Genomic DNA, 23,816 nt, shown 5'->3' on the forward strand with positions numbered 1-23,816 from the left:
TCTGTCCCCCACCTCCTGCACCGAGTCCAGAGGACAGCCCAGGACGGAGCTTTGTCCAGCTTCTTCCTCTCCCTCTGTGATGACCACACCTACAGGAGCTGATGCACCACAGAGGAGGAGAAGGTCTTCAGGAGTGGCCCTGTCAGGAGTGGCCCTGTCAGGAGCGGCCCTGTCAGGAGCTGCCCTTATACTTATATATATATATATTATACTTAAGTATATTATACTTATATATATTATACTTATTTATATTATACTTATATATATTATACTTATGTATATTATACTTATATATATTATACTTATATACTTTGTACTTCTATAGTTTATACATTAGAGTCACAGATTCATCAACGTCGTTATTTATTCTGGATTTAAACAACTTTAATGAGATGTTTTTGTAAATAAGTATATTTAATATATATAATAATTTTGCGCATGCGCTGCCTTAGCTCCGCCCTTGCCTGCTCTGACCAATCCCGTGGGTCTTGATCCTGTCCCTCGCTCTGATTGGCTGTGAGTGCTGGCCTCATCACATTCACAGATCCATGCGCGCAGGCCGAGGCGCGTCTGATGCTAAACCCCGCGCGGTTCCGCAACGTTTTTGAGCGAACAGAAGGCGCGTGCGCACGGACACACGCACGTGCCTGCACGGGGCACGGGGCACGTGGCACGAGCCGCTGTGCGCGCGCACGGCCGGTACCGGGCCCGGTCCCGCGGCTCTGAGGCGTTTGTGAGAAGTTCAGGATTAGCCTCTGAGGCTAACGGCTAGCTCTGCGTGAGGGGCTGATGACGACTCACGCAGAGGGGCGGGGCCACGACGCATTAAACAAATAAACAAACTTCTACAAATCACGTGAGTAAAGTTAAAGTTCTACTGTGGAACATGAGGACAAAGCACTGGAGTCATTAAGTTAAAGACGCAATGGACGATTTTTCTGCGATTTGAGAACGTAGGTGGAAGTGCGCATGCGCACTCCCCTGTGCGGACTGATACAACACATACACGTGCGTTTGTTTATTAGTGCGACGGATCACGTCATCTCTGTCTCCTGTAGATTTCCGTCTTCTTCGAGACAGCTCCAACTGTCTCCGTCTTCATTTTGTCCCGTCACTGAGGGAACTATATTATGATAGATCAATGCGCTTAGACACGCGGAAATGTGGGACGAGCCGCACACGGCTGCAAGTGAGCGAGGCTCTAACGAACGAGGCTTTAAGAACAAACACAATGACACTGTCACCATGACAACGCTTTAAGAACAAATACAATGACATGTGTCACCATGACAACGCTTTAAGAACAAATACAATGACACGTGTCACCATGACAACGCTTTAAGAACAAACACAATGACACGTGTCACCATGACAACGTTTTAAGAACAAATACAATGACACGTGTCACCATGACAACGCTTTAAGAACAAACACAATGACACGTGTCACCATGACAACGCTTTAAGAACAAACACAATGACACATGTCACCATGACAACGCTTTAAGAACAAACACAATGACACTGTGTCACCATGACAACGCTTTAAGCACAAACACAATGACACTGTGTCACCATGACAACGCTTTAAGAACAAACACAATGACACGTGTCACCATGACAACGCTTTAAGAACAAACACAATGACACGTGTCACCATGACAACGCTTTAAGAACAAACACAATGACACGTGTCACCATGACAACGCTTTAAGAACAAACACAATGACACTGTTACCATGACAACGCTTTAAGAACAAACACGTGTCACCATGACTACGCTTTAAGAACAAACACAATGACACTGTGTCACCATGACAACGCTTTAAGAACAAACACAATGACATGTGTCACCATGACAACGCTTTAAGAACAAACACAATGACACTGTCACCATGACAACGCTTTAAGAACAAACACAATGACACTGTGTCACCATGACAACGCTTTAAGAACAAACACAATGACACTGTGTCACCATGACAACGCTTTAAGAACAAACACAATGACACTGTCACCATGACAACGCTTTAAGAACAAACACAATGACACGTGTCACCATGACAACGCTTTAAGAACAAACACAATGACACTGTCACCATGACAACGCTTTAAGAACAAACACAATGACACGTGTCACCATGACAACGCTTTAAGAACAAACACAATGACACATGTCACCATGACAACGCTTTAAGAACAAACAAAATGACACGTGTCACCATGACAACGCTTTAAGAACAAACACAATGACACGTGTCACCATGACAACGCTTTAAGAACAAATACAATGACACGTGTCACCATGACAACGCTTTAAGAACAAACACAATGACACGTGTCACCATGACAACGCTTTAAGAACAAATACAATGACACGTGTCACCATGACAACGCTTTAAGAACAAACACAATGACACGTGTCACCATGACAACGCTTTAAGAACAAACACAATGACACGTGTCACCATGACAACGCTTTAAGAACAAACACAATGACACTCCGTCACCATGACAACGCTTTAAGAACAAACACAATGACACTCCGTCACCATGACAACGCTTTAAGAACAAATACAATGACACTCCGTCACCATGACAACGCTTTAAGAACAAACATAATGACCATCCGTCACCATGACAACGCTTTAAGAACAAATACAATGACACTCCGTCACCATGACAACGCTTTAAGAACAAACACAATGACACGTGTCACCATGACAACGCTTTAAGAACAAACAAAATGACACGTGTCACCATGACAACGCTTTAAGAACAAACACAATGACACTCCGTCACCATGACAACGCTTTAAGAACAAACACAATGACACTCCGTCACCATGACAACGCTTTAAGAACAAACACAATGACGTGTGTCACCATGACAACGCTTTAAGAACAAACACAATGACACTGTCACCATGACAACGCTTTAAGAACAAACACAATGACACGTGTCACCATGACAACGCTTTAAGAACAAACACAATGACACTGTCACCATGACAACGCTTTAAGAACAAACACAATGACACTCCGTCACCATGACAACGCTTTAAGAACAAACACAATGACACTCCGTCACCATGACAACGCTTTAAGAACAAACACAATGACGTGTGTCACCATGACAACGCTTTAAGAACAAACACAATGACACTCCGTCACCATGACAACGCTTTAAGAACAAATACAATGACACTCCGTCACCATGACAACGCTTTAAGAACAAACACAATGACACTCCGTCACCATGACAACGCTTTAAGAACAAACACAATGACACTCCGTCACCATGACAACGCTTTAAGAACAAACACAATGACACTGTATCACCATGACAACGCTTTAAGAACAAATACAATGACACTCCGTCACCATGACAACGCTTTAAGAACAAACATTGGTCCGTTCTCTCTCCTCAGCTGTGATTGGTGGAAAATGATGTCGCTGGACAAACCCTCGGCCCTGGTCCAATCGGAGCCCTCCCTGCCGAAAGCCCGCCCTGTCTGCTCCTCTCAGCCAATGGGAAAGCGGCGCTGCTCGGCGGGGGGTGGCTTCAGGGCCCCGCCCAAACGCCGTCGCCGTGCCAACAGCGAGAGCCAGTCGGAGTCCGTCCTGCCCAGTCACTTCCTGTTGGGCGGGAACATCTTCGACCCTTTGAACCTGAACTCACTGATGAACGACGACGTCAACAGGTGAAGCCCCGCCCCCTCCACATTAACACAGGAGCTCATCATTACCGTATATTCCGGACTATAAGTCACACATTTTTTCAGTGTTTTGGCCGGAGTGCTACTTATACTTATATTTATACTTATATACTTATACTCCAGAGAGACTTATACGTGATATTATGTGTTATTTTCACACTTGCAACTGCATTTCATCCTCCAGTGAGACTTCAAGCCCGGAAAATACGGTATTTAACACAGAGGCCACCAAACTTTACACTTAACACTGGGCCTCCTCATGGGCCCTCATGGCTCCTCACGGCTCCTCATGGGCCCTCATGGCTCCTCACGGCTCCTCATGGGCCCTCGGGCCTCACGGCTCCTCACGGGCCCTCGGGCCTCACGGGCCCTCGTACACTGCAGTCCTCGTCACAGACAGAAGAGGGCGCTGTTAGACGTGCAGTTCTCATCACAGACAGAAGAGGGCGCTGTTAGACGTGCAGTTCTCATCACAGACAGAAGAGGGCGCTGTTAGACGTGCAGTTCTCATCACAGACAGAAGAGGGCGCTGTTAGACGTGCAGTTCTCATCACAGACAGAAGAGGGCGCTGTTAGACGTGCAGTCCTCATCACAGACAGAAGAGGGCGCTGTTAGACGTGCAGTTCTCATCACAGACACAAATATAAACATCAAACGGTTAAACACAAAAAGTTTGCGACGCCCGAAGTAGTAATCCCGCCCCTCTCTTTCAGATTGACCAATCAGGAGACGCCTCAGAGCTCGCCCCTGCCGCAGCGAGGAGGAGACCCTGTGGAGATCGTGGTGCCGCGCGACATCACCGACCCGCTCAACCTGAAGGGGGCGCCGCCCAAGAGGAAGAGACACCGGCACAGGCACGGCCACTGTGTGTCGGAAAGTACAGCCAGTACTACTGCGGATACTACGGCCAGTACTACAGCCAGTACTACAGCCAGTACTACAGCCAGTACTACAGCCAGTACTACAGCCAGTACTACGGACGTCGCTGCAGGTACCAGAGTCTCAACGAGCACTAAAAGCTCTAATGAAAGCAGTCGAGTCAAACTACTGTCCAGCTACGTCCAGCTACGTCCAGCTACAGTCGGTCAAACGTCTGAATGAAGACGTCATATTGTCCCCAAAACGGCTTCATACATTTATTTACATTTTAGTTTTTAGGACGATATTATGAGCGTAATAATATTTGTAACATTCTTTGCTCACTTATTCATCTCTATGTAGTAATGAATGTGCCAACGGTCGTGTGCTAACGGTCGTGTGCTAACGGTCGTGTGCTAACGGTCGTGTGCTAACGGTCGTGTGCTAGCGGTCGTGTGCTAACGGTCGTGTGCTAACGGGCTTGCGCTAACGGTCGTGTGCTAGCGGGCTTGCGCTAGCGGTCGTGCGCTAGCGGTCGTGTGCTAACGGTCGTGGGCTAACGGTCGTGTGCTAGCGGTCGTGTGCTAACGGCCGTGTGCTAGCGGCCGTGTGCTAACGAGCGTGCTAACATTACTTGTATATTTTCAGACTCCTCCCCCTTGTGGTGCGAGCTGAACACTGCGCTCACCTGTCGAGATGACCTGGCTCCGCCCCCTCGGCGCAGACACACCCACCCACCCCTGCACGGTAACCGACGGCGACGCACCGCCTCCACCTGCGTCACCATGACGACGCCCAAGCCAATCCGCTTTGAGACGCCACAGGTGGGAGGGGCCAAAACAGGCGACAGGTGAGTGTGTGTCAGATGCCCTCCCCACAAATCATCTCAGACTCGTCCAATCACAATCTTTAGAGCTTTAGAGCAGGAAGTGACGGGCTCAGGAAGTGTGTAATTCACTCTGCCGCCTGTAGGTGGCGCCAAAGCTCAGGTAGTCCTCCTTGTACTGTGTGTAGTACGTGTGTGTGGTACGTGTGTGGTACGTGTGTGGTACGTGTGTGGTACGTGTGTGTAGTACGTGTGTGTAGTACGTGTGTGTAGTACGTGTGTGTGGTACGTGTGTGGTACGTGTGTGTAGTACGTGTGTGTAGTACGTGTGTGTAGTACGTGTGTGTAGTACGTGTGTGTGTGGTACGTGTGTGTGGTACGTGTGTGGTACGCGTGTGTGGTACGTGTGTGTGGTACGTGTGTGTGGTACGTGTGTGTGGTACGTGTGTGTGGTACGTGTGTGTGGTACGTGTGTGTAGTACGTGTGTGTAGTACGTGTGTGTGGTACATGTGTGTGGTACGTGTGTGTGGTACATGTGTGTGGTACGTGTGTGTAGTACGTGTGTAGTACGTGTGTAGTACATTTGTGTAGTACATGTGTGTGGTACGTGTGTAGTACGTGTGTAGTACGTGTGTAGTACGTGTGTAGTACGTGTGTAGTACATTTGTGTAGTACATGTGTGTAGTATATTTGTGTAGTACCTGTGTGTAGTACCTGTGTGAAGTACGTGTGTGTAGTATATTTGTGAAGTACGTGTGTGTAGTACGTGTGTAGTACGTGTGTAGTACGTGTGTAGTACGTGTGTGTGTAGTACATGTAGTACCTGTGTGAAGTACGTGTGTGTAGTATATTTGTGAAGTACGTGTGTGTAGTACGTGTGTGTAGTACGTGTGTGTAGTACATGTGTGTAGTATATTTCTGTAGTACATGTTTGTAGTATATTTCTGTAGTACATGTGTGTAGTATATTTCTGTAGTACATGTGTGTAGTATATTTCTGTAGTACATGTGTGTAGTATATTTCTGTAGTACATGTGTGTAGTATATTTCTGTAGTACATGTGTGTAGTATATTTCTGTAGTACATGTGTGTAGTATATTTTTGTAGTACATGTGTGTAGTATATTTCTGTAGTACATGTGTGTAGTATATTTCTGTAGTACATGTGTGTAGTATATTTCTGTAGTACATGTGTGTAGTATATTTTTGTAGTACATGTGTGTAGTATATTTCTGTAGTACATGTGTGTAGTATATTTCTGTAGTACATGTGTGTAGTATATTTTTGTAGTACATGTGTGTAGTATATTTCTGTAGTACATGTGTGTAGTATATTTCTGTAGTACATGTGTGTAGTATATTTCTGTAGTACATGTGTGTAGTCAGGCTGAGAAGATAGATTTTCAAAGTTAGGGGCCCCCAAGCAATTTCAGGGGCCACAAGCGCGCGGCATCGCGGCGTCATAAGAACAAGATAAATGTGTTTTAAAGCTGGTTATTATCTGTAAAACAATGTAAAGTACTTTTATCTGTTCTTTAATATGAAGAGCACAAATACTGCATCATATACATCATATACATATATACATTTATACATCATATACATATATACATATATACATCATATACATATATACATCATATACATATATACATCATATACATCATATACATATATACATCATACATATATACATATATACATCATATACATCATATACATATATACATCATACATATATACATCATATACATATATACATCATATACATATATACATCATAGATCATGATCTTTACTGTTTCATTCAATATCATCATATTTCTTACACAATAAATACTGTTTACAACATGTGACACGAGGAGGTGGAATATATGAAATCACAACCTACAAAATAAACTACTAACATATATACATTATATACATATATACATTAAATACATTATACACATTATATACATTATATACATATATACATTATATACATATACACATTATATAAATATACACATTATATGCATATATACCTTATACACATTGTAGTACGTGTGTGTAGTACATGTGTGTAGTACGTGTATGTAGTACGTGTGTGTAGTACGTGTATGTAGTACGTGTGTGTGTGTAGTACATGGGTGTAGTACGTGTATGTAGTATGTGTGTGTGTAGTACATGTATGTAGTATATGTGTGTGTGTAGTACATGTGTGTACTACATGTATGTAGTATATGTGTGTGTGTAGTACATGTGTGTAGTACATGTGTGTAGTACATGTATGTAGTATATGTGTGTGTGTAGTACATGTGTGTACTACATGTATGTAGTATATGTGTGTGTGTAGTACATGTGTATAGTACATGTGTGTAGTACGTGTGTAGTACATGTGTGTAGTACGTGTGTGTAGTATATGTGTGTGTGTAGTACATGTGTGTAGTACGTGTATGTAGTATATGTGTGTGTGTAGTACATGTGTATAGTACATGTGTGTAGTACATGTGTGTAGTACGTGTGTGTATAGTACATGTGTGTAGTACATGTGTGTAGTACGTGTGTGTAGTATATGTGTGTGTGTAGTACATGTGTATAGTACATGTGTGTAGTACATGTGTGTAGTACGTGTGTGTAGTATATGTGTGTGTGTAGTACATGTGTGTGTAGTACATGTGTGTAGTACGTGTGTGTAGTATATGTGTGTGTGTAGTACGTGTGTGTAGTACATGTGTGTAGTACGTGTGTGTAGTATATGTGTGTGTGTAGTACGTGTGTGTAGTATATGTGTGTGCGTAGTACATGTGTGTAGTACGTGTGTGTAGTACGTGTGTGTAGTATATGTGTGTGTGTAGTACATGTGTGTAGTACGTGTGTGTAGTATATGTGTGTGCGTAGTACGTGTGTGTAGTACATGTGTGTAGTACGTGTGTGTAGTATGTGTGTGTGTAGTACATGTCTGTAGTACGTGTGTGTAGTATATGTGTGTGTGTGTAGTACATGTGTGTAGTACGTGTGTGTAGTACATGTGTGTAGTACGTGTGTGTAGTATATGTGTGTGTGTAGTACATGTCTGTAGTACGTGTGTGTAGTACATGTGTTTAGTACGTGTGTGTAGTACATGTGTGTAGTACGTGTGTGTAGTACGTGTGTGTAGTACGTGTGTGTGTAGTATGTGTGTGTGTGTAGTACATGTGTGTAGTACGTGTGTGTAGTATATGTGTGTGTGTAGTACATGTGTGTAGTACGTGTGTGTAGTACGTGTGTGTAGTATATGTGTGTGTGTAGTACATGTGTGTAGTACGTGTATGTAGTATATGTGTGTGTGTAGTACATGTGTATAGTACATGTGTGTAGTACATGTGTGTAGTACGTGTGTGTAGTATATGTGTGTGTGTAGTACATGTGTGTAGTACGTGTGTGTAGTACATGTGTGTAGTACGTGTGTGTAGTACATGTGTGTAGTACGTGTGTGTAGTATATGTGTGTGTGTAGTACATGTGTGTAGTACGTGTGTGTAGTATATGTGTGTGCGTAGTACGTGTGTGTAGTACATGTCTGTAGTACGTGTGTGTAGTATATGTGTGTGTGTAGTACATGTGTGTAGTACATGTGTGTAGTACATGTGTGTAGTACATGTGTGTAGTACGTGTGTGTAGTATATGTGTGTGTGTAGTACATGTCTGTAGTACGTGTGTGTAGTATATGTGTGTGTGTAGTACATGTGTGTAGTACATGTGTGTAGTATATGTGTGTAGTACGTGTGTGTAGTACGTGTGTGTAGTACGTGTGTGTAGTACGTGTGTGTAGTACGTGTGTGTAGTAAGGCAAGGCAAGGCAAGTTTATTTGTAGAGCACATTTCATACACAAGGCAATTCAAAGCTTCACAGCAGGAAAAATGCATTCAAATCACAAAGAAATTACAGAAACAGAAATACAATAAAATTAACTAAATTAAAAATTATCAATCCAACTGATTTTCTAAACTAATAAAATCACAAACAAAAGAGAAGAGTGCAAAGAAAAAATCCTTTCAGTCATATGCGCAGCTAAACAAAACTGTTTTTAGCTTAGATTTGAACATTGTCAGAGTAGAACCTGTCTCACATCTTCAGGAAGACTGTTCCAGATTTTAGCTGCATAAAACTGAAACGCAGATTCCCCATGTTTTGTCCTGACTCTGGCACCAGCAGGAGGCCGGTCCATGTTTAGTCCTGACTCTGGCACCAGCAGGAGGCCGGTCCATGTTTAGTCCTGACTCTGGCACCAGCAGGAGGCCGGTCCCTGAGGTCCTCAGAGTCCGAGATGGTTCATATGGCACTAACATATCCAAGATGTACTTTGGTGCTAGGCCATGGAGAGACTTGTACACAAGCAGAGCTGCTTTAAAGTCTATTCTCTGAGCCACAGGGAGCCAGTGCAGAGACCTGAGAACAGGACTAATGTGATCATACTTCCTGGTTCTAGTCAGGACCCGAGCAGCAGCGTTCTGGATGTACTGCAGCTGTTTTACAACTCGTTTGGAGAGGCCAGTGAGCAGGCCGTTACAGTAGTCTAATCTACTGGAGACAAACGCATGGATAAGTCTCTCTAAATCTGGTTTTGACACTATATTTTTGATTTTGGCAATGTTTTTTAGATGGTAAAAAGCTGCTGATGTTATTGATTTGACGTGGCTATTAAAGTTCAAGTCTGAGTCCATTATTACCCCCAGATTTCTAATTTGGTTTGTAGGTTTTAGAGCGAGACTCTGGAGGTGACCGCTAACACTTTCTCTTTGTTTCTGTGGGCCAAAAACGATTATTTCAGTCTTGTCTGAGTTCAGCTGGAGAAAGTTGTTTTGCCTCCACAAACTGATCTGTTGGATGCAGTGACAGAGTGAATCTACTGGTCCATAGTCACCTGCCGATAGTGAAACATAGATTTGAGTGTCGTCTGCATAATTGTGATAGGACACATTTTCACTGCGTATCAACTGACCTAACGGCAGCATGTAGAGGTTGAACAGAAGAGGACCCAGGACTGACCCTTGGGGCACTCCACAGGTCAGGGTCATGTGGTCTGAGACACAGCTACCAATTTCAACAAAGTACTTCCTGTCTTCCAGATAGGACCTTAACCAGTTTAGGGCAGTGCCAGTGATGCCCACCCAGTCCTCTAGTCTCTGTAAGAGGATCCCATGATCAACAGTGTCAAAAGCAGCACTCAGATCTAACAGAATTAAGACTGAGGCTTTGCCCATGTCAGTGTTCAGGCGGATGTCATTTGTCACCTTGACAAGAGCAGTCTCAGTGCTGTGATGAGGTCTAAAACCTGACTGAAAAACATCAAATGAGTTGTTTATTAAGAGGAAATCTGTGAGCTGTTGGTAAACAACCTTTTCAAGGACTTTGCCCCAAAATGGCAGATTAGAGATGGGCCGGTAATGACTCAGTACTGCGGCATCAAGACTGCTCTTCTTTAGGAGAGGCTTTATGACCGCAGTTTTCAAAGACATTGGGAATGTTCCAGATTGAAGCGACATGTTAACTATGTGAGTGAGTGGTGCTAACAAACTGTTCAGCACAGACTTTAGAAATCTGGTGGGTAACACATCAAGGCAGCATGTAGATGAACTCAGACTGGTGATGATCTCATGGACAGTTTTATCAGTTACTGGTGCAAAGTGAGTTAGCTCTAAGTGTCTTGGTGGTTTTAGGGTAATTTTTTGCATTGTGGGATTTATAGCATTTTTAATGCCCTGAACTTTGTCATTAAAGAATAATGCAAACTCATTACACTTGGATGTGGAAATGAGTTCTAACGGCAGCTGAGCTGGAGGGTTTGTTAATCTGTTTACTGTGGCAAACAGGACACGCGAGTTGTTACTGCAGCTTCCAATTATTTCAGAAAAATATCTTTCCCTAGTTCTACATAAGATTAGGTTGTACATGTTCAGCTTTTCTTTGTAAATCTCTTTTTGAACCTGGAGCTTTGACTTGCGCCATTTCCGTTCGGCCCTGCGGCACTCCCTTTTCTGTGCCCTGACCGAATCATCATTTCTCCACGGCGCCTTCTGCTTATTTTTTACCATTTTAGCCTTTATAGGGGCGATGGTGTCCAGAACATTCAAAACACTAGATGTAACAGAGTTCAACAAATCATTTACATTAGAACATGAGACATTTTCAAAGTTTATCATTTCCATAAACAGTGCACCTGTGCCATCACTTATGTGTCTCCTCTGAACAACTGCAGGACCAACCGGAGGTTTGGGAGAAACAGACAGGTCAAAGAAGACACAGAAATGATCAGACAGAGCAACATCGATCACATTAACATTTGAAATATTTACCCCCTTTGTAATTATGAGATCTAGAGTGTGTCCTTTGCTGTGGGTGGGGCCTCTCACATGCTGAGTAAGACTGAAGGTTTCAAGGACAGCATCAAGCTCTTTAGCGTTTCTGTCACAAATATTATCAACATGCACATTGAAATCACCTGTAATGACCAAACCATCAAAGTCTGTGCATATGACTGAAAGCATCTCAGTCAAATCATCAATAAAACCTTGGCAGTGCTGGGGAGGCTTGTATAAAACAATGAAGAGAATGGATGGAGACCGTTTTAGCTCCATTTTAAAGGATACATACTCAAATGATGAAAACACCCCAAAAGACAACCTGCGGGTAATTATTTCATCTCTAAAGACAGCACAGACTCCACCCCCTTTTTTGTTTTCTCGTGTTTCAGATTCAAACCTAAAGTTGGGTGGAGCAGATTCTATCAGAACTACATTTCCTGTGTTTTTGTCAAGCCATGTTTCAGTTAAAAACATAAAATCAAGATTATAAGAAGAAATAAAATTATTAATTAAGAGAGATTTGTTACATAAGGATCTGACATTTAGCACAGCAAGTTTCAGACTAGTTTCAGTGAGACTGGGCTTTATCTTTTCACAGGGAATATGAATCACATTTCTCAGATTGGGCCTGACTCGCATTTTGTTTTTCCATCTGTGTGATGATGTGACTACAGAAATAGCACTAGGGGGGGCTCTTTTTACATAGGGCCCCGGGTTGGTTTGATTTTTAATGTGACAATAAGTCCCGGCAACGCTGAGACCCAGTGCATCCTAGCTATGGGAGATACCAGGTGAAAGGCGAGGTTGGATGGGTGGTGGGGCTTTTGTAGCCAAGGAGAGTTTGGGACCAGGTGAGAGGCGAGGGGGGATGGGTGGTGGGGCTTTTGTTGGTGTAGTCGGCTTGTGCAGGGAAGAGTTGATAAGTATTGGCATAGCCCTTGCTATATTGGGCGTGAGTGGAGCCATCTTAATGCCTGATTTGATCAGACTTTCAAAATGGCTGGGAAGGCCCATGGGTGAGAGTGGAGATGAGAAGGAGAATGATGAATCTTTAGTGGGAGTAGATGTTGCAGGGGGAACCCAGGGCTGGTGTGAAGGCAGGGGCGGTGACAGGGATGTTGTTGGGCTTGTCACAGATGGGTCCAAGGCCTTTGAAGATTGTTCCTTTGCTGGAGGTGAATGTGGAGCAGCTGGAGCTGAATCCTTTGCTGGTGGTGGTGGAGCAGCTGCTGATGAATCCTTTGGTGGAGGCTGAGGTTGTGGTGCTTTTGATGTTGAAACATTGGCTCGGTCTCTGGCTGATGGAGCAGGAATTCTTCTCTCATTCCTCTCTTCTCTAACTATCTGCTCAGGACCCTGTCCAGGCCCAGTCCAATGCCTCAGAGCGTGGAGCAGGTTCTCTGTCAGCACCCTCACTCCACCTCTGCATAGGTGGGGGCCATTTCTCTTAAACAGGTCCTCTCGTTTCCAGAATAGATAGAAGTTCTCAATATACTATATATAATACTGCGGCATCAAGACTGCTCTTCTTTAGGAGAGGCTTTATGACCGCAGTTTTCAAAGACATTGGGAATGTTCCAGATTGAAGCGACATGTTAACTATGTGAGTGAGTGGTGCTAACAAACTGTTCAGCACAGACTTTAGAAATCTGGTGGGTAACACATCAAGGCAGCATGTAGATGAACTCAGACTGGTGATGATCTCATGGACAGTTTTATCAGTTACTGGTGCAAAGTGAGTTAGCTCTAAGTGTCTTGGTGGTTTTAGGGTAATTTTTTGCATTGTGGGATTTATAGCATTTTTAATGCCCTGAACTTTGTCATTAAAGAATAATGCAAACTCATTACACTTGGATGTGGAAATGAGTTCTAACGGCAGCTGAGCTGGAGGGTTTGTTAATCTGTTTACTGTGGCAAACAGGACACGCGAGTTGTTACTGCAGCTTCCAATTATTTCAGAAAAATATCTTTCCCTAGTTCTACATAAGATTAGGTTGTACATGTTCAGCTTTTCTTTGTAAATCTCTTTTTGAACCTGGAGCTTTGACTTGCGCCATTTCCGTTCGGCCCTGCGGCACTCCCTTTTCTGTGCCCTGACCGAATCATCATTTCTCCACGGCGCCTTCTGCTTATTTTTTACCATTTTAGCCTTTATAGGGGCGATGGTGTCCAGAACATTCAAAACACTAGATGTAACAGAGTTCAACAAATCATTTACATTAGAACATGAGACATTTTCAAAGTTTATCATTTCCATAAACAGTGCACCTGTGCCATCACTTATGTGTCTCCTCTGAACAACTGCAGGACCAACCGGAGGTTTGGGAGAAACAGACAGGTCAAAGAAGACACAGAAATGATCAGACAGAGCAACATCGATCACATTAACATTTGAAATATTTACCCCCTTTGTAATTATGAGATCTAGAGTGTGTCCTTTGCTGTGGGTGGGGCCTCTCACATGCTGAGTAAGACTGAAGGTTTCAAGGACAGCATCAAGCTCTTTAGCGTTTCTGTCACAAATATTATCAACATGCACATTGAAATCACCTGTAATGACCAAACCATCAAAGTCTGTGCATATGACTGAAAGCATCTCAGTCAAATCATCAATAAAACCTTGGCAGTGCTGGGGAGGCTTGTATAAAACAATGAAGAGAATGGATGGAGACCGTTTTAGCTCCATTTTAAAGGATACATACTCAAATGATGAAAACACCCCAAAAGACAACCTGCGGGTAATTATTTCATCTCTAAAGACAGCACAGACTCCACCCCCTTTTTTGTTTTCTCGTGTTTCAGATTCAAACCTAAAGTTGGGTGGAGCAGATTCTATCAGAACTACATTTCCTGTGTTTTTGTCAAGCCATGTTTCAGTTAAAAACATAAAATCAAGATTATAAGAAGAAATAAAATTATTAATTAAGAGAGATTTGTTACATAAGGATCTGACATTTAGCACAGCAAGTTTCAGACTAGTTTCAGTGAGACTGGGCTTTATCTTTTCACAGGGAATATGAATCACATTTCTCAGATTGGGCCTGACTCGCATTTTGTTTTTCCATCTGTGTGATGATGTGACTACAGAAATAGCACTAGGGGGGGCTCTTTTTACATAGGGCCCCGGGTTGGTTTGATTTTTAATGTGACAATAAGTCCCGGCAACGCTGAGACCCAGTGCATCCTAGCTATGGGAGATACCAGGTGAAAGGCGAGGTTGGATGGGTGGTGGGGCTTTTGTAGCCAAGGAGAGTTTGGGACCAGGTGAGAGGCGAGGGGGGATGGGTGGTGGGGCTTTTGTTGGTGTAGTCGGCTTGTGCAGGGAAGAGTTGATAAGTATTGGCATAGCCCTTGCTATATTGGGCGTGAGTGGAGCCATCTTAATGCCTGATTTGATCAGACTTTCAAAATGGCTGGGAAGGCCCATGGGTGAGAGTGGAGATGAGAAGGAGAATGATGAATCTTTAGTGGGAGTAGATGTTGCAGGGGGAACCCAGGGCTGGTGTGAAGGCAGGGGCGGTGACAGGGATGTTGTTGGGCTTGTCACAGATGGGTCCAAGGCCTTTGAAGATTGTTCCTTTGCTGGAGGTGAATGTGGAGCAGCTGGAGCTGAATCCTTTGCTGGTGGTGGTGGAGCAGCTGCTGATGAATCCTTTGGTGGAGGCTGAGGTTGTGGTGCTTTTGATGTTGAAACATTGGCTCGGTCTCTGGCTGATGGAGCAGGAATTCTTCTCTCATTCCTCTCTTCTCTAACTATCTGCTCAGGACCCTGTCCAGGCCCAGTCCAATGCCTCAGAGCGTGGAGCAGGTTCTCTGTCAGCACCCTCACTCCACCTCTGCATAGGTGGGGGCCATTTCTCTTAAACAGGTCCTCTCGTTTCCAGAATAGATAGAAGTTCTCAATATAGTGTAGTCCTCTCGGTGAACACTCTTTGGACAGCCATGTGTTCAGCTGAAGAAGCCGGCTAAACTTGTTTATCCTCCTGTCGATGTTTGGAAGAGGTCCACTTATGAATGTTTTGATTTTCATTTTATCAAGCACGTCGAATAACTTCAAGAAGTCTTTTTTCAAAACTTCAGTCTGTTCCCGCCGCATGTCCACTGCACCCACGTGCACAATCAGCTGTTTAGCTCCTCCATGCTTAGCCATAATATTTGGAAGGAGTGACGTTATCTCAGAAACAGTTGCGCTTGGAAAAGAATGTGTGTTTATCTTTTCATGCGTCACGTGACTTATCGCGCCGTCCCCAACCAAAACAATCCGTGTGACCTTGGCTTTTGGCACAGTTCCTCCTCGCTGTATTTTGGCCACGTCACCTTTCCTTTTTTCATTTAATTCCATCTCTGAAAGTGGTAAAAATCTGTTGGTGAGCTGTATTTTAGGTGACTTCACGTTATCTTTGTATCGTTTAGGCTTTGCTCCAAGTTTGTTCCAAGAAACAGCCTGGTCTTTCTGTTTTTTAGACAGTTTTGGAAACGACACAGAGTCACTGCAGTTTAGGTTGAAAGTAGCAGTTTTTCTTGTAAAAAGTGTGCTCTTCTTACCGTCGGTTGACACAGGAATGGTATCGTGAAGAACTTTTTCAGATTCCAAAACAAATATCCGTGTTTTCAGCTCATTAATTTCTTGTTGATATTTCCGACAGCGTTCACAGTCTTTCTCCCTTCTTCTCCCGGACATGTCGCTGGCGTCAGATATGTCGTTAAAACTGGAAAAATGTTCTTAAAATCCTTGGTTTACTTGAAAAAGTCTAAAGCAAAAATGTTTGGAAGACAAAAACTGATTAAAAAGCAAAATAAATAAGGAAAGCAGCGATAGCAAGCGGAGCGAGCAAAAAAGCGTGTGCACTCTTCGGAAGCAGATACACTTTTCATTTTAGTACATGTGTGTAGTACGTGTGTGTAGTACGTGTGTGTAGTACATGTGTGTAGTACATGTGTGTAGTACATGTGTGTAGTACGTGTGTGTAGTACGTGTGTGTAGTACGTGTGTGTAGTACGTGTGTGTAGTACGTGTGTGTAGTACATGTGTGTAGTACATGTGTGTAGTACATGTGTGTAGTACATGTGTGTAGTACATGTGTGTAGTACGTGTGTGTAGTATAAAGCCAGATGCCCTCCCTGTCCTCAGCTCTGGCTCCGCCCGGCGCTCGCGGCCAAAGGACCGGCGCCGCTATCAGTTTGGAAACTGCAGCAAGTTCTATGGTTTCTGTGGTTGCTACGGTGACGGCGACTGCGTGGTGGGCGGGGCCGACGCCCGTTTGTCCGTGCTGCAGGACGAGTGGTTCAGGGGTCGACGGGCGCTGGACGTGGGCTGCGGCGCCGGTCACGTGACTCTGTACGTCGCACGCACCTTTGGCCCCGCCCACATCCTGGGGGTGGAGCTAGACCCACGCCTGGTGCACGCTGCCAATCAGAACGTCCGGCACTTCCTGTCACATGACCTGGTGAAAGAGGAGCAAGCGAGGAGACGAGGAAAGGAAACGAGGAGCAAAGAGACGAAGGTGAGTTTTACAGAAGAGAAATAATGAGTTTATTATTTTAAAGCTCTAAGATTAGAACAAACCGCCACAAATAACATGTAATCTGACTCTGTTTAGGAAGAAGACAAATATGAGACTAAGAGCCCAGAGGACCAGGACCCGGGTCTGGACCAGGACCCGGGTCTGGACCAGGACCCGGGTCTGGACCAGGACCCGGGTCTGGACCAGGACCAGGGTCTGGACCAGGACCAGGACTTGTCTGAGCTGCAGAACATCCTCTCGTCTCTGTCGTTCCCTCAGTCGTTCAGAGTCACTCGAGGTCCTCTGTCGGCCCCTCTGCTCCCCACAGCGCAGGCCGGGGCCCGGGCCGGGGCCTTAGTTCCTCCAGGTTTCCCTCACAATGTCACCTTCCTTCAGGTCAGTCTGACTCTGTTACTTCAGTAAAGTACAAATACATAAAGTACATTTTACACAGGATACTTTTTACCTTTTACTACACTACAGTTTTGAACTAGACTGTGACAGCGTCCTCCAGGGGGCGTGTCACGTGTGACAGCGTCCTCCAGGGGGCGTGTCACGTGTCACAGCGTCCTCCAGGGGGCGTGTCACGTGTCACAGCGTCCTCCAGGGGGCGTGTCACGTGTCAGCGTCCTCCAGGGGGCGTGTCACGTGTCACAGCGTCCTCCAGGGGGCGTGTCACGTGTGACAGCGTCCTCCAGGGGGCGTGTCACGTGTCACAGCGTCCTCCAGGGGGCGTGTCACGTGTGACAGCGTCCTCCAGTGGGCGTGTCACTTGACAGCGTCCTCCAGTGGGCGTGTCACGTGACAGCGTCCTCCAGGGGGCGTGTCACGTGTGACAGCGTCCTCCAGGGGGCGTGTCACGTGTCACAGCGTCCTCCAGGGGGCGTGTCACGTGTCACAGCGTCCTCCAGGGGGCGTGTCACGTGTCAGCGTCCTCCAGGGGGCGTGTCACGTGTCACAGCGTCCTCCAGGGGGCGTGTCACGTGTGACAGCGTCCTCCAGGGGGCGTGTCACGTGTCACAGCGTCCTCCAGGGGGCGTGTCACGTGTGACAGCGTCCTCCAGGAGGCGTGTCACGTGTGACAGCGTCCTCCAGTGGGCGTGTCACTTGACAGCGTCCTCCAGTGGGCGTGTCACGTGACAGCGTCCTCCAGGGGGCGTGTCACGTGTGACAGCGTCCTCCACGGGGCGTGTCACGTGTGAGCGTCCTCCAGGGGGCGTGTCACGTGTGAGCGTCCTCCAGGGGGCGTGTCACGTGTGACAGCGTCCTCCAGGGGGCGTGTCACGTGTGACAGCGTCCTCCAGGGGGCGTGTCACGTGTCACAGCGTCCTCCAGGGGGCGTGTCACGTGTGACAGCGTCCTCCAGGGGGCGTGTCACGTGTCACAGCGTCCTCCAGGGGGCGTGTCACGTGTCACAGCGTCCTCCAGGGGGCGTGTCACGTGTCACAGCGTCCTCCAGGGGGCGTGTCACGTGTCACAGCGTCCTCCAGGGGGCGTGTCACGTGTGACAGCGTCCTCCAGGGGGCGTGTCACGTGTGACAGCGTCCTCCAGGGGGCGTGTCACGTGTGACAGCGTCCTCCAGGGGGCGTGTCACGTGTCACAGCGTCCTCCAGGGGCGGTGTCACGTGTCACAGCGTCCTCCAGGGGGCGTGTCACACTTGACAGCGTCCTCCACGGGGCGTGTCACGTGTGAGCGTCCTCCAGGGGGCGTGTCACGTGTGACAGCGTCCTCCAGGGGGCGTGTCACGTGTGACAGCGTCCTCCAGGGGGCGTGTCACGTGTCACAGCGTCCTCCAGGGGGCGTGTCACAGCGTCCTCCAGGGGGCGTGTCACGTGTCACAGCGTCCTCCAGGGGGCGTGTCACGTGTGACAGCGTCCTCCAGGGGGCGTGTCACGTGTCACAGCGTCCTCCAGGGGGCGTGTCACAGCGTCCTCCAGGGGGCGTGTCACGTGTCACAGCGTCCTCCAGGGGGCGTGTCACGTGTGACAGCGTCCTCCAGGGGGCGTGTCACGTGTGAGCGTCCTCCAGGTGGCGTGTCACGTGTGACAGCGTCCTCCAGGGGGCGTGTCACGTGTCACAGCGTCCTCCAGGGGGCGTGTCACAGCGTCCTCCAGGGGGCGTGTCACAGCGTCCTCCAGGGGCGGTGTCACGTGTCACAGCGTCCTCCAGGGGGCGTGTCACGTGTGACAGCGTCCTCCAGGGGGCGTGTCACACTTGACAGCGTCCTCCACGGGGCGTGTCACGTGTGAGCGTCCTCCAGGGGGCGTGTCACGTGTGACAGCGTCCTCCAGGGGGCGTGTCACGTGTCACAGCGTCCTCCAGGGGGCGTGTCACAGCGTCCTCCAGGGGGCGTGTCACGTGTCACAGCGTCCTCCAGGGGGCGTGTCACGTGTGACAGCGTCCTCCAGGGGGCGTGTCACGTGTCACAGCGTCCTCCAGGGGGCGTGTCACAGCGTCCTCCAGGGGGCGTGTCACGTGTCACAGCGTCCTCCAGGGGGCGTGTCACAGCGTCCTCCAGGGGGCGTGTCACAGCGTCCTCCAGGGGCGGTGTCACGTGTCACAGCGTCCTCCAGGGGGCGTGTCACGTGTCACAGCGTCCTCCAGGGGGCGTGTCACAGCGTCCTCCAGGGGGCGTGTCACAGCGTCCTCCAGGGGCGGTGTCACGTGTCACAGCGTCCTCCAGGGGGCGTGTCACGTGTGACAGCGTCCTCCAGGGGGCGTGTCACACTTGACAGCGTCCTCCACGGGGCGTGTCACGTGTGAGCGTCCTCCAGGGGGCGTGTCACGTGTGACAGCGTCCTCCAGGGGGCGTGTCACGTGTCACAGCGTCCTCCAGGGGGCGTGTCACAGCGTCCTCCAGGGGGCGTGTCACGTGTCACAGCGTCCTCCAGGGGGCGTGTCACGTGTGACAGCGTCCTCCAGGGGGCGTGTCACAGCGTCCTCCAGGGGGCGTGTCACGTGTCACAGCGTCCTCCAGGGGGCGTGTCACGTGTGACAGCGTCCTCCAGGGGGCGTGTCACGTGTGAGCGTCCTCCAGGGGGCGTGTCACGTGTGACAGCGTCCTCCAGGGGGCGTGTCACGTGTCACAGCGTCCTCCAGGGGGCGTGTCACGTGTCACAGCGTCCTCCAGGGGGCGTGTCACAGCGTCCTCCAGGGGGCGTGTCACGTGTCACAGCGTCCTCCAGGGGTGATGTCACGTGTCACAGCGTCCTCCAGGGGGCGTGTCACGTGTGACAGCGTCCTCCAGGGGGCGTGTCACACTTGACAGCGTCCTCCACGGGGCGTGTCACGTGTGAGCGTCCTCCAGGGGGCGTGTCACGTGTGACAGCGTCCTCCAGGGGGCGTGTCACGTGTCACAGCGTCCTCCAGGGGGCGTGTCACAGCGTCCTCCAGGGGGCGTGTCACGTGTGACAGCGTCCTCCAGGGGGCGTGTCACGTGTGACAGCGTCCTCCAGGGGGCGTGTCACATGAGAGCGTCCGGGTCATTGATCAGTGGGCGTGGCCTCTTTTTTCCAGGGCGATTACGTGTGCGAGCAGGAGGAGTGGCCTGGGCGGGGCCTCTATGACGTCATCATGTGTCTGGGCGTGGCCAAATGGGTTCAGTTACAGGCTGGAGATGAGGGTGTGGCCAAACTCTTCAAACGAGCCTATCGTAGTCTGTCGCCGGGCGGATTCTTCCTCCTGGAGACGCAGCCCTGGACCAGTTACTGCCACAGCAAGAAGGCCTCGGTAAGACCCGGTTTAGTCCCGGTTTAGTCCCGGTTTAGTCCTGGCAGGCTGAGAAATAGATTTTCAAAGTCAGGCTCCATATACTGTCTGTCTCACCGCTCCATATACTGTCTGTGGTGCTGGTTTCCCTCTTCCAGACGCTTCCACATTGACAGAGCTTTTGTTGAAACAACTTTAAAAAGACTTGTTGGACTGAGAAGACATAGAAATCATTTTTGGGGCAAAATTTAGAGCGAGCATTTCTGAGTTCACCCGAACACGACCGAACGCAGCGGCCAATCAGATGCCCGCTTTCATCGAAATTAGATCACGGACACCGCTCGGCCAATGAGAAGCGAGAAGACTGTGAAGTGGCATTTCTGTCAAAACCAAACTTAAACCATGAAAATGCCCCGAATATGGACAAATTACTAGTTTAATCTGGATTTTTTTCGAGTAATTTCGCCCCGTAGGCCCCGGAGGCCCCGGAGGCCCCGGAGGCCCCGTAGGCCCGCGGTTTGAATTAGGAGGGGCCCCGTCTTTTTCACAGCCTGCCTGGTTTAGTCCTGGTACAATATTTATTCTCTCCTCGTCTCCTCTCTCATCGTCTCCTCTCTCCTCGTCTCCTCTCTCATCGTCTCCTCTCTCCTCGTCTCCTCTCTCATCGTCTCCTCTCTCCTCGTCTCCTCTCTCCTCGTCTCCTCTCTCCTCGTCTCCTCTCTCCTCGTCTCCTCTCTCATCGTCTCCTCTCTCCTCGTCTCCTCTCTCATCGTCTCCTCTCTCCTCGTCTCCTCTCTCATCGTCTCCTCTCTCCTCGTCTCCTCTCTCCTCGTCTCCTCTCTCCTCGTCTCCTCTCTCCTCGTCTCCTCTCTCCTCGTCTCCTCTCTCATCGTCTCTTCTCTCATCGTCTCTTCTCTCATCATCTCCTCTCTCCTCGTCTCCTCGTCTCCTCTCTCCTCGTCTCCTCTCTCATCGTCTCCTCTCTCCTCGTCTCCTCTCTCCTCTCTCCTCGTCTCCTCTCTCATCGTCTCCTCTCTCCTCGTCTCCTCTCTCCTCGTCTCCTCTCTCCTCGTCTCCTCTCTCCTCGTCTCCTCTCTCCTCGTCTCCTCTCTCCTCGTCTCTTCTCTCATCGTCTCCTCTCTCCTCGTCTCCTCTCTCCTCGTCTCCTCTCTCCTCGTCTCCTCTCTCATCGTCTCCTCTCTCCTCGTCTCCTCTCTCCTCGTCTCCTCTCTCATCGTCTCCTCTCTCCTCGTCTCCTCTCTCCTCGTCTCCTCTCTCATCGTCTCCTCTCTCATCGTCTCCTCTCTCCTCGTCTCCTCTCTCATCGTCTCCTCTCTCATCGTCTCCTCTCTCCTCGTTTCCTCTCTCCTCGTTTCCTCTCTCATCGTCTCCTCACCTCGTCTTCTCATCACCTCTCACCTTGTCTCCTCGTTTCCCAGGAGACGACCTTCAGAAACTTCCAGACTCTTCGTCTTCGTCCAGAAAAGTTCACTTGGTTTCTGACTGAAGGCGTCGGCTTCAGCTCCTACCGTTTACTCACACCAGCAGGTCTGAAGTACACTTGTACTTTTATATTAAGTATACTTATACTTTAATATGTGAAGTACACTTGTACTTTTATATATGAAGTATACTTGTACTTTTATATGTGGAGTACACTTGTACTTTTATATATGAAGTATACTTGTACTTTTATATGTGGAGTATACTTGTACTTTTATATGTGGAGTACACTTGTACTTTTATATGTGGAGTACACTTGTACTTTTATATATGAAGTACACTTGTACTTTTATATGTGAAGTACACAGTTACTTTTATATATGAAGTACACTTGTACTTTTATATATGAAGTACACTTGTACTTTTATATGTGGAGTACACTTGTACTTTTATATATGAAGTACACTTGTACTTTTATATGTGGAGTACACTTGTACTTTTATATATGAAGTATACTTGTACTTTTATATGTGGAGTATACTTGTACTTTTATATGTGGAGTACACTTGTACTTTTATATGTGGAGTACACTTGTACTTTTATATATGAAGTACACTTGTACTTTTATATGTGAAGTACACAGTTACTTTTATATATGAAGTACACTTGTACTTTTATATGTGAAGTACACAGTTACTTTTATATATGAAGTACACTTGTACTTTTATATATGAAGTACACTTGTACTTTTATATGTGGAGTACACTTGTACTTTTATATATGAAGTATACTTGTACTTTTATATATGAAGTACACTTGTACTTTTATATGTGGAGTACACTTGTACTTTTATATATGAAGTATACTTGTACTTTTATATGTGGAGTACACTTGTACTTTTATATATGAAGTATACTTGTACTTTTATATGTGGAGTACACTTGTACTTTTATATAGACCCTGGTTTGGACCCGGTTTAGACCTACTTTTCTCTTTTTCACAGGAAATCCTCGGCCGGTTTACCTGTTCCACAAAGGCTCCGCCCACAGGAAGTGAAGCACCTTACATGAGGATTCTGATTGGACTTTATCAGGGAACAGTAAAGCATTGTGGGAAATGAGGTCCCCACAGCGACAGGAAGTGACACATCGGAGTTTGACCAATCAGAAGCTTTGTTTGAAATGTGTGAAAATGATCAAAATAAACAAATAAAGCACAAATGTCTCAGAGGCAAATTCATGAAAGTGACACGAGTGTGATTGAAATGTTATTCACCACCTGAGCGACGCCCACCGCCACCTGAGCGACGCCCACCGTCACCTGAGCGACCTCCACCGTCACCTGAGCGACGCCCACCGCCACCTGAGTGACGCCCACCGTCACCTGAGCGACGCCCACCGCCACCTGAGCGACGCCCACCGTCACCTGAGC

The 23,816-nt window shown here is 47.4% G+C and overlaps 1 protein-coding gene across 1 annotated transcript; it reads left to right on the plus strand.

Annotated features, from left to right (window-relative positions):
* The first annotated feature begins 536 nt into the window (after positions 1-536).
* On the plus strand, positions 537-23,605 carry LOC140361350 (7SK snRNA methylphosphate capping enzyme-like). Its single transcript, XM_072447063.1, has 9 exons — positions 537-856; positions 3,430-3,702; positions 4,432-4,709; positions 5,225-5,426; positions 16,860-17,232; positions 17,329-17,628; positions 20,751-20,963; positions 22,382-22,490; positions 23,389-23,605. The coding sequence occupies exons 2-9, from the start codon at positions 3,446-3,448 to the stop codon at positions 23,439-23,441; spliced, it is 1,785 nt and encodes a 594-aa protein (XP_072303164.1). The 5' UTR covers positions 537-856; positions 3,430-3,445; the 3' UTR covers positions 23,442-23,605.
* Positions 23,606-23,816: the final 211 nt, after the last annotated feature.

The sequence above is a fragment of the Eucyclogobius newberryi genome, unplaced genomic scaffold, assembly GCF_026437365.1.
Source record: "Eucyclogobius newberryi isolate DKJ021-1_F unplaced genomic scaffold, fEucNew1.0.hap1 SCAF_154, whole genome shotgun sequence".
NCBI classification, from domain to species: domain Eukaryota; kingdom Metazoa; phylum Chordata; class Actinopteri; order Gobiiformes; family Gobiidae; genus Eucyclogobius; species Eucyclogobius newberryi.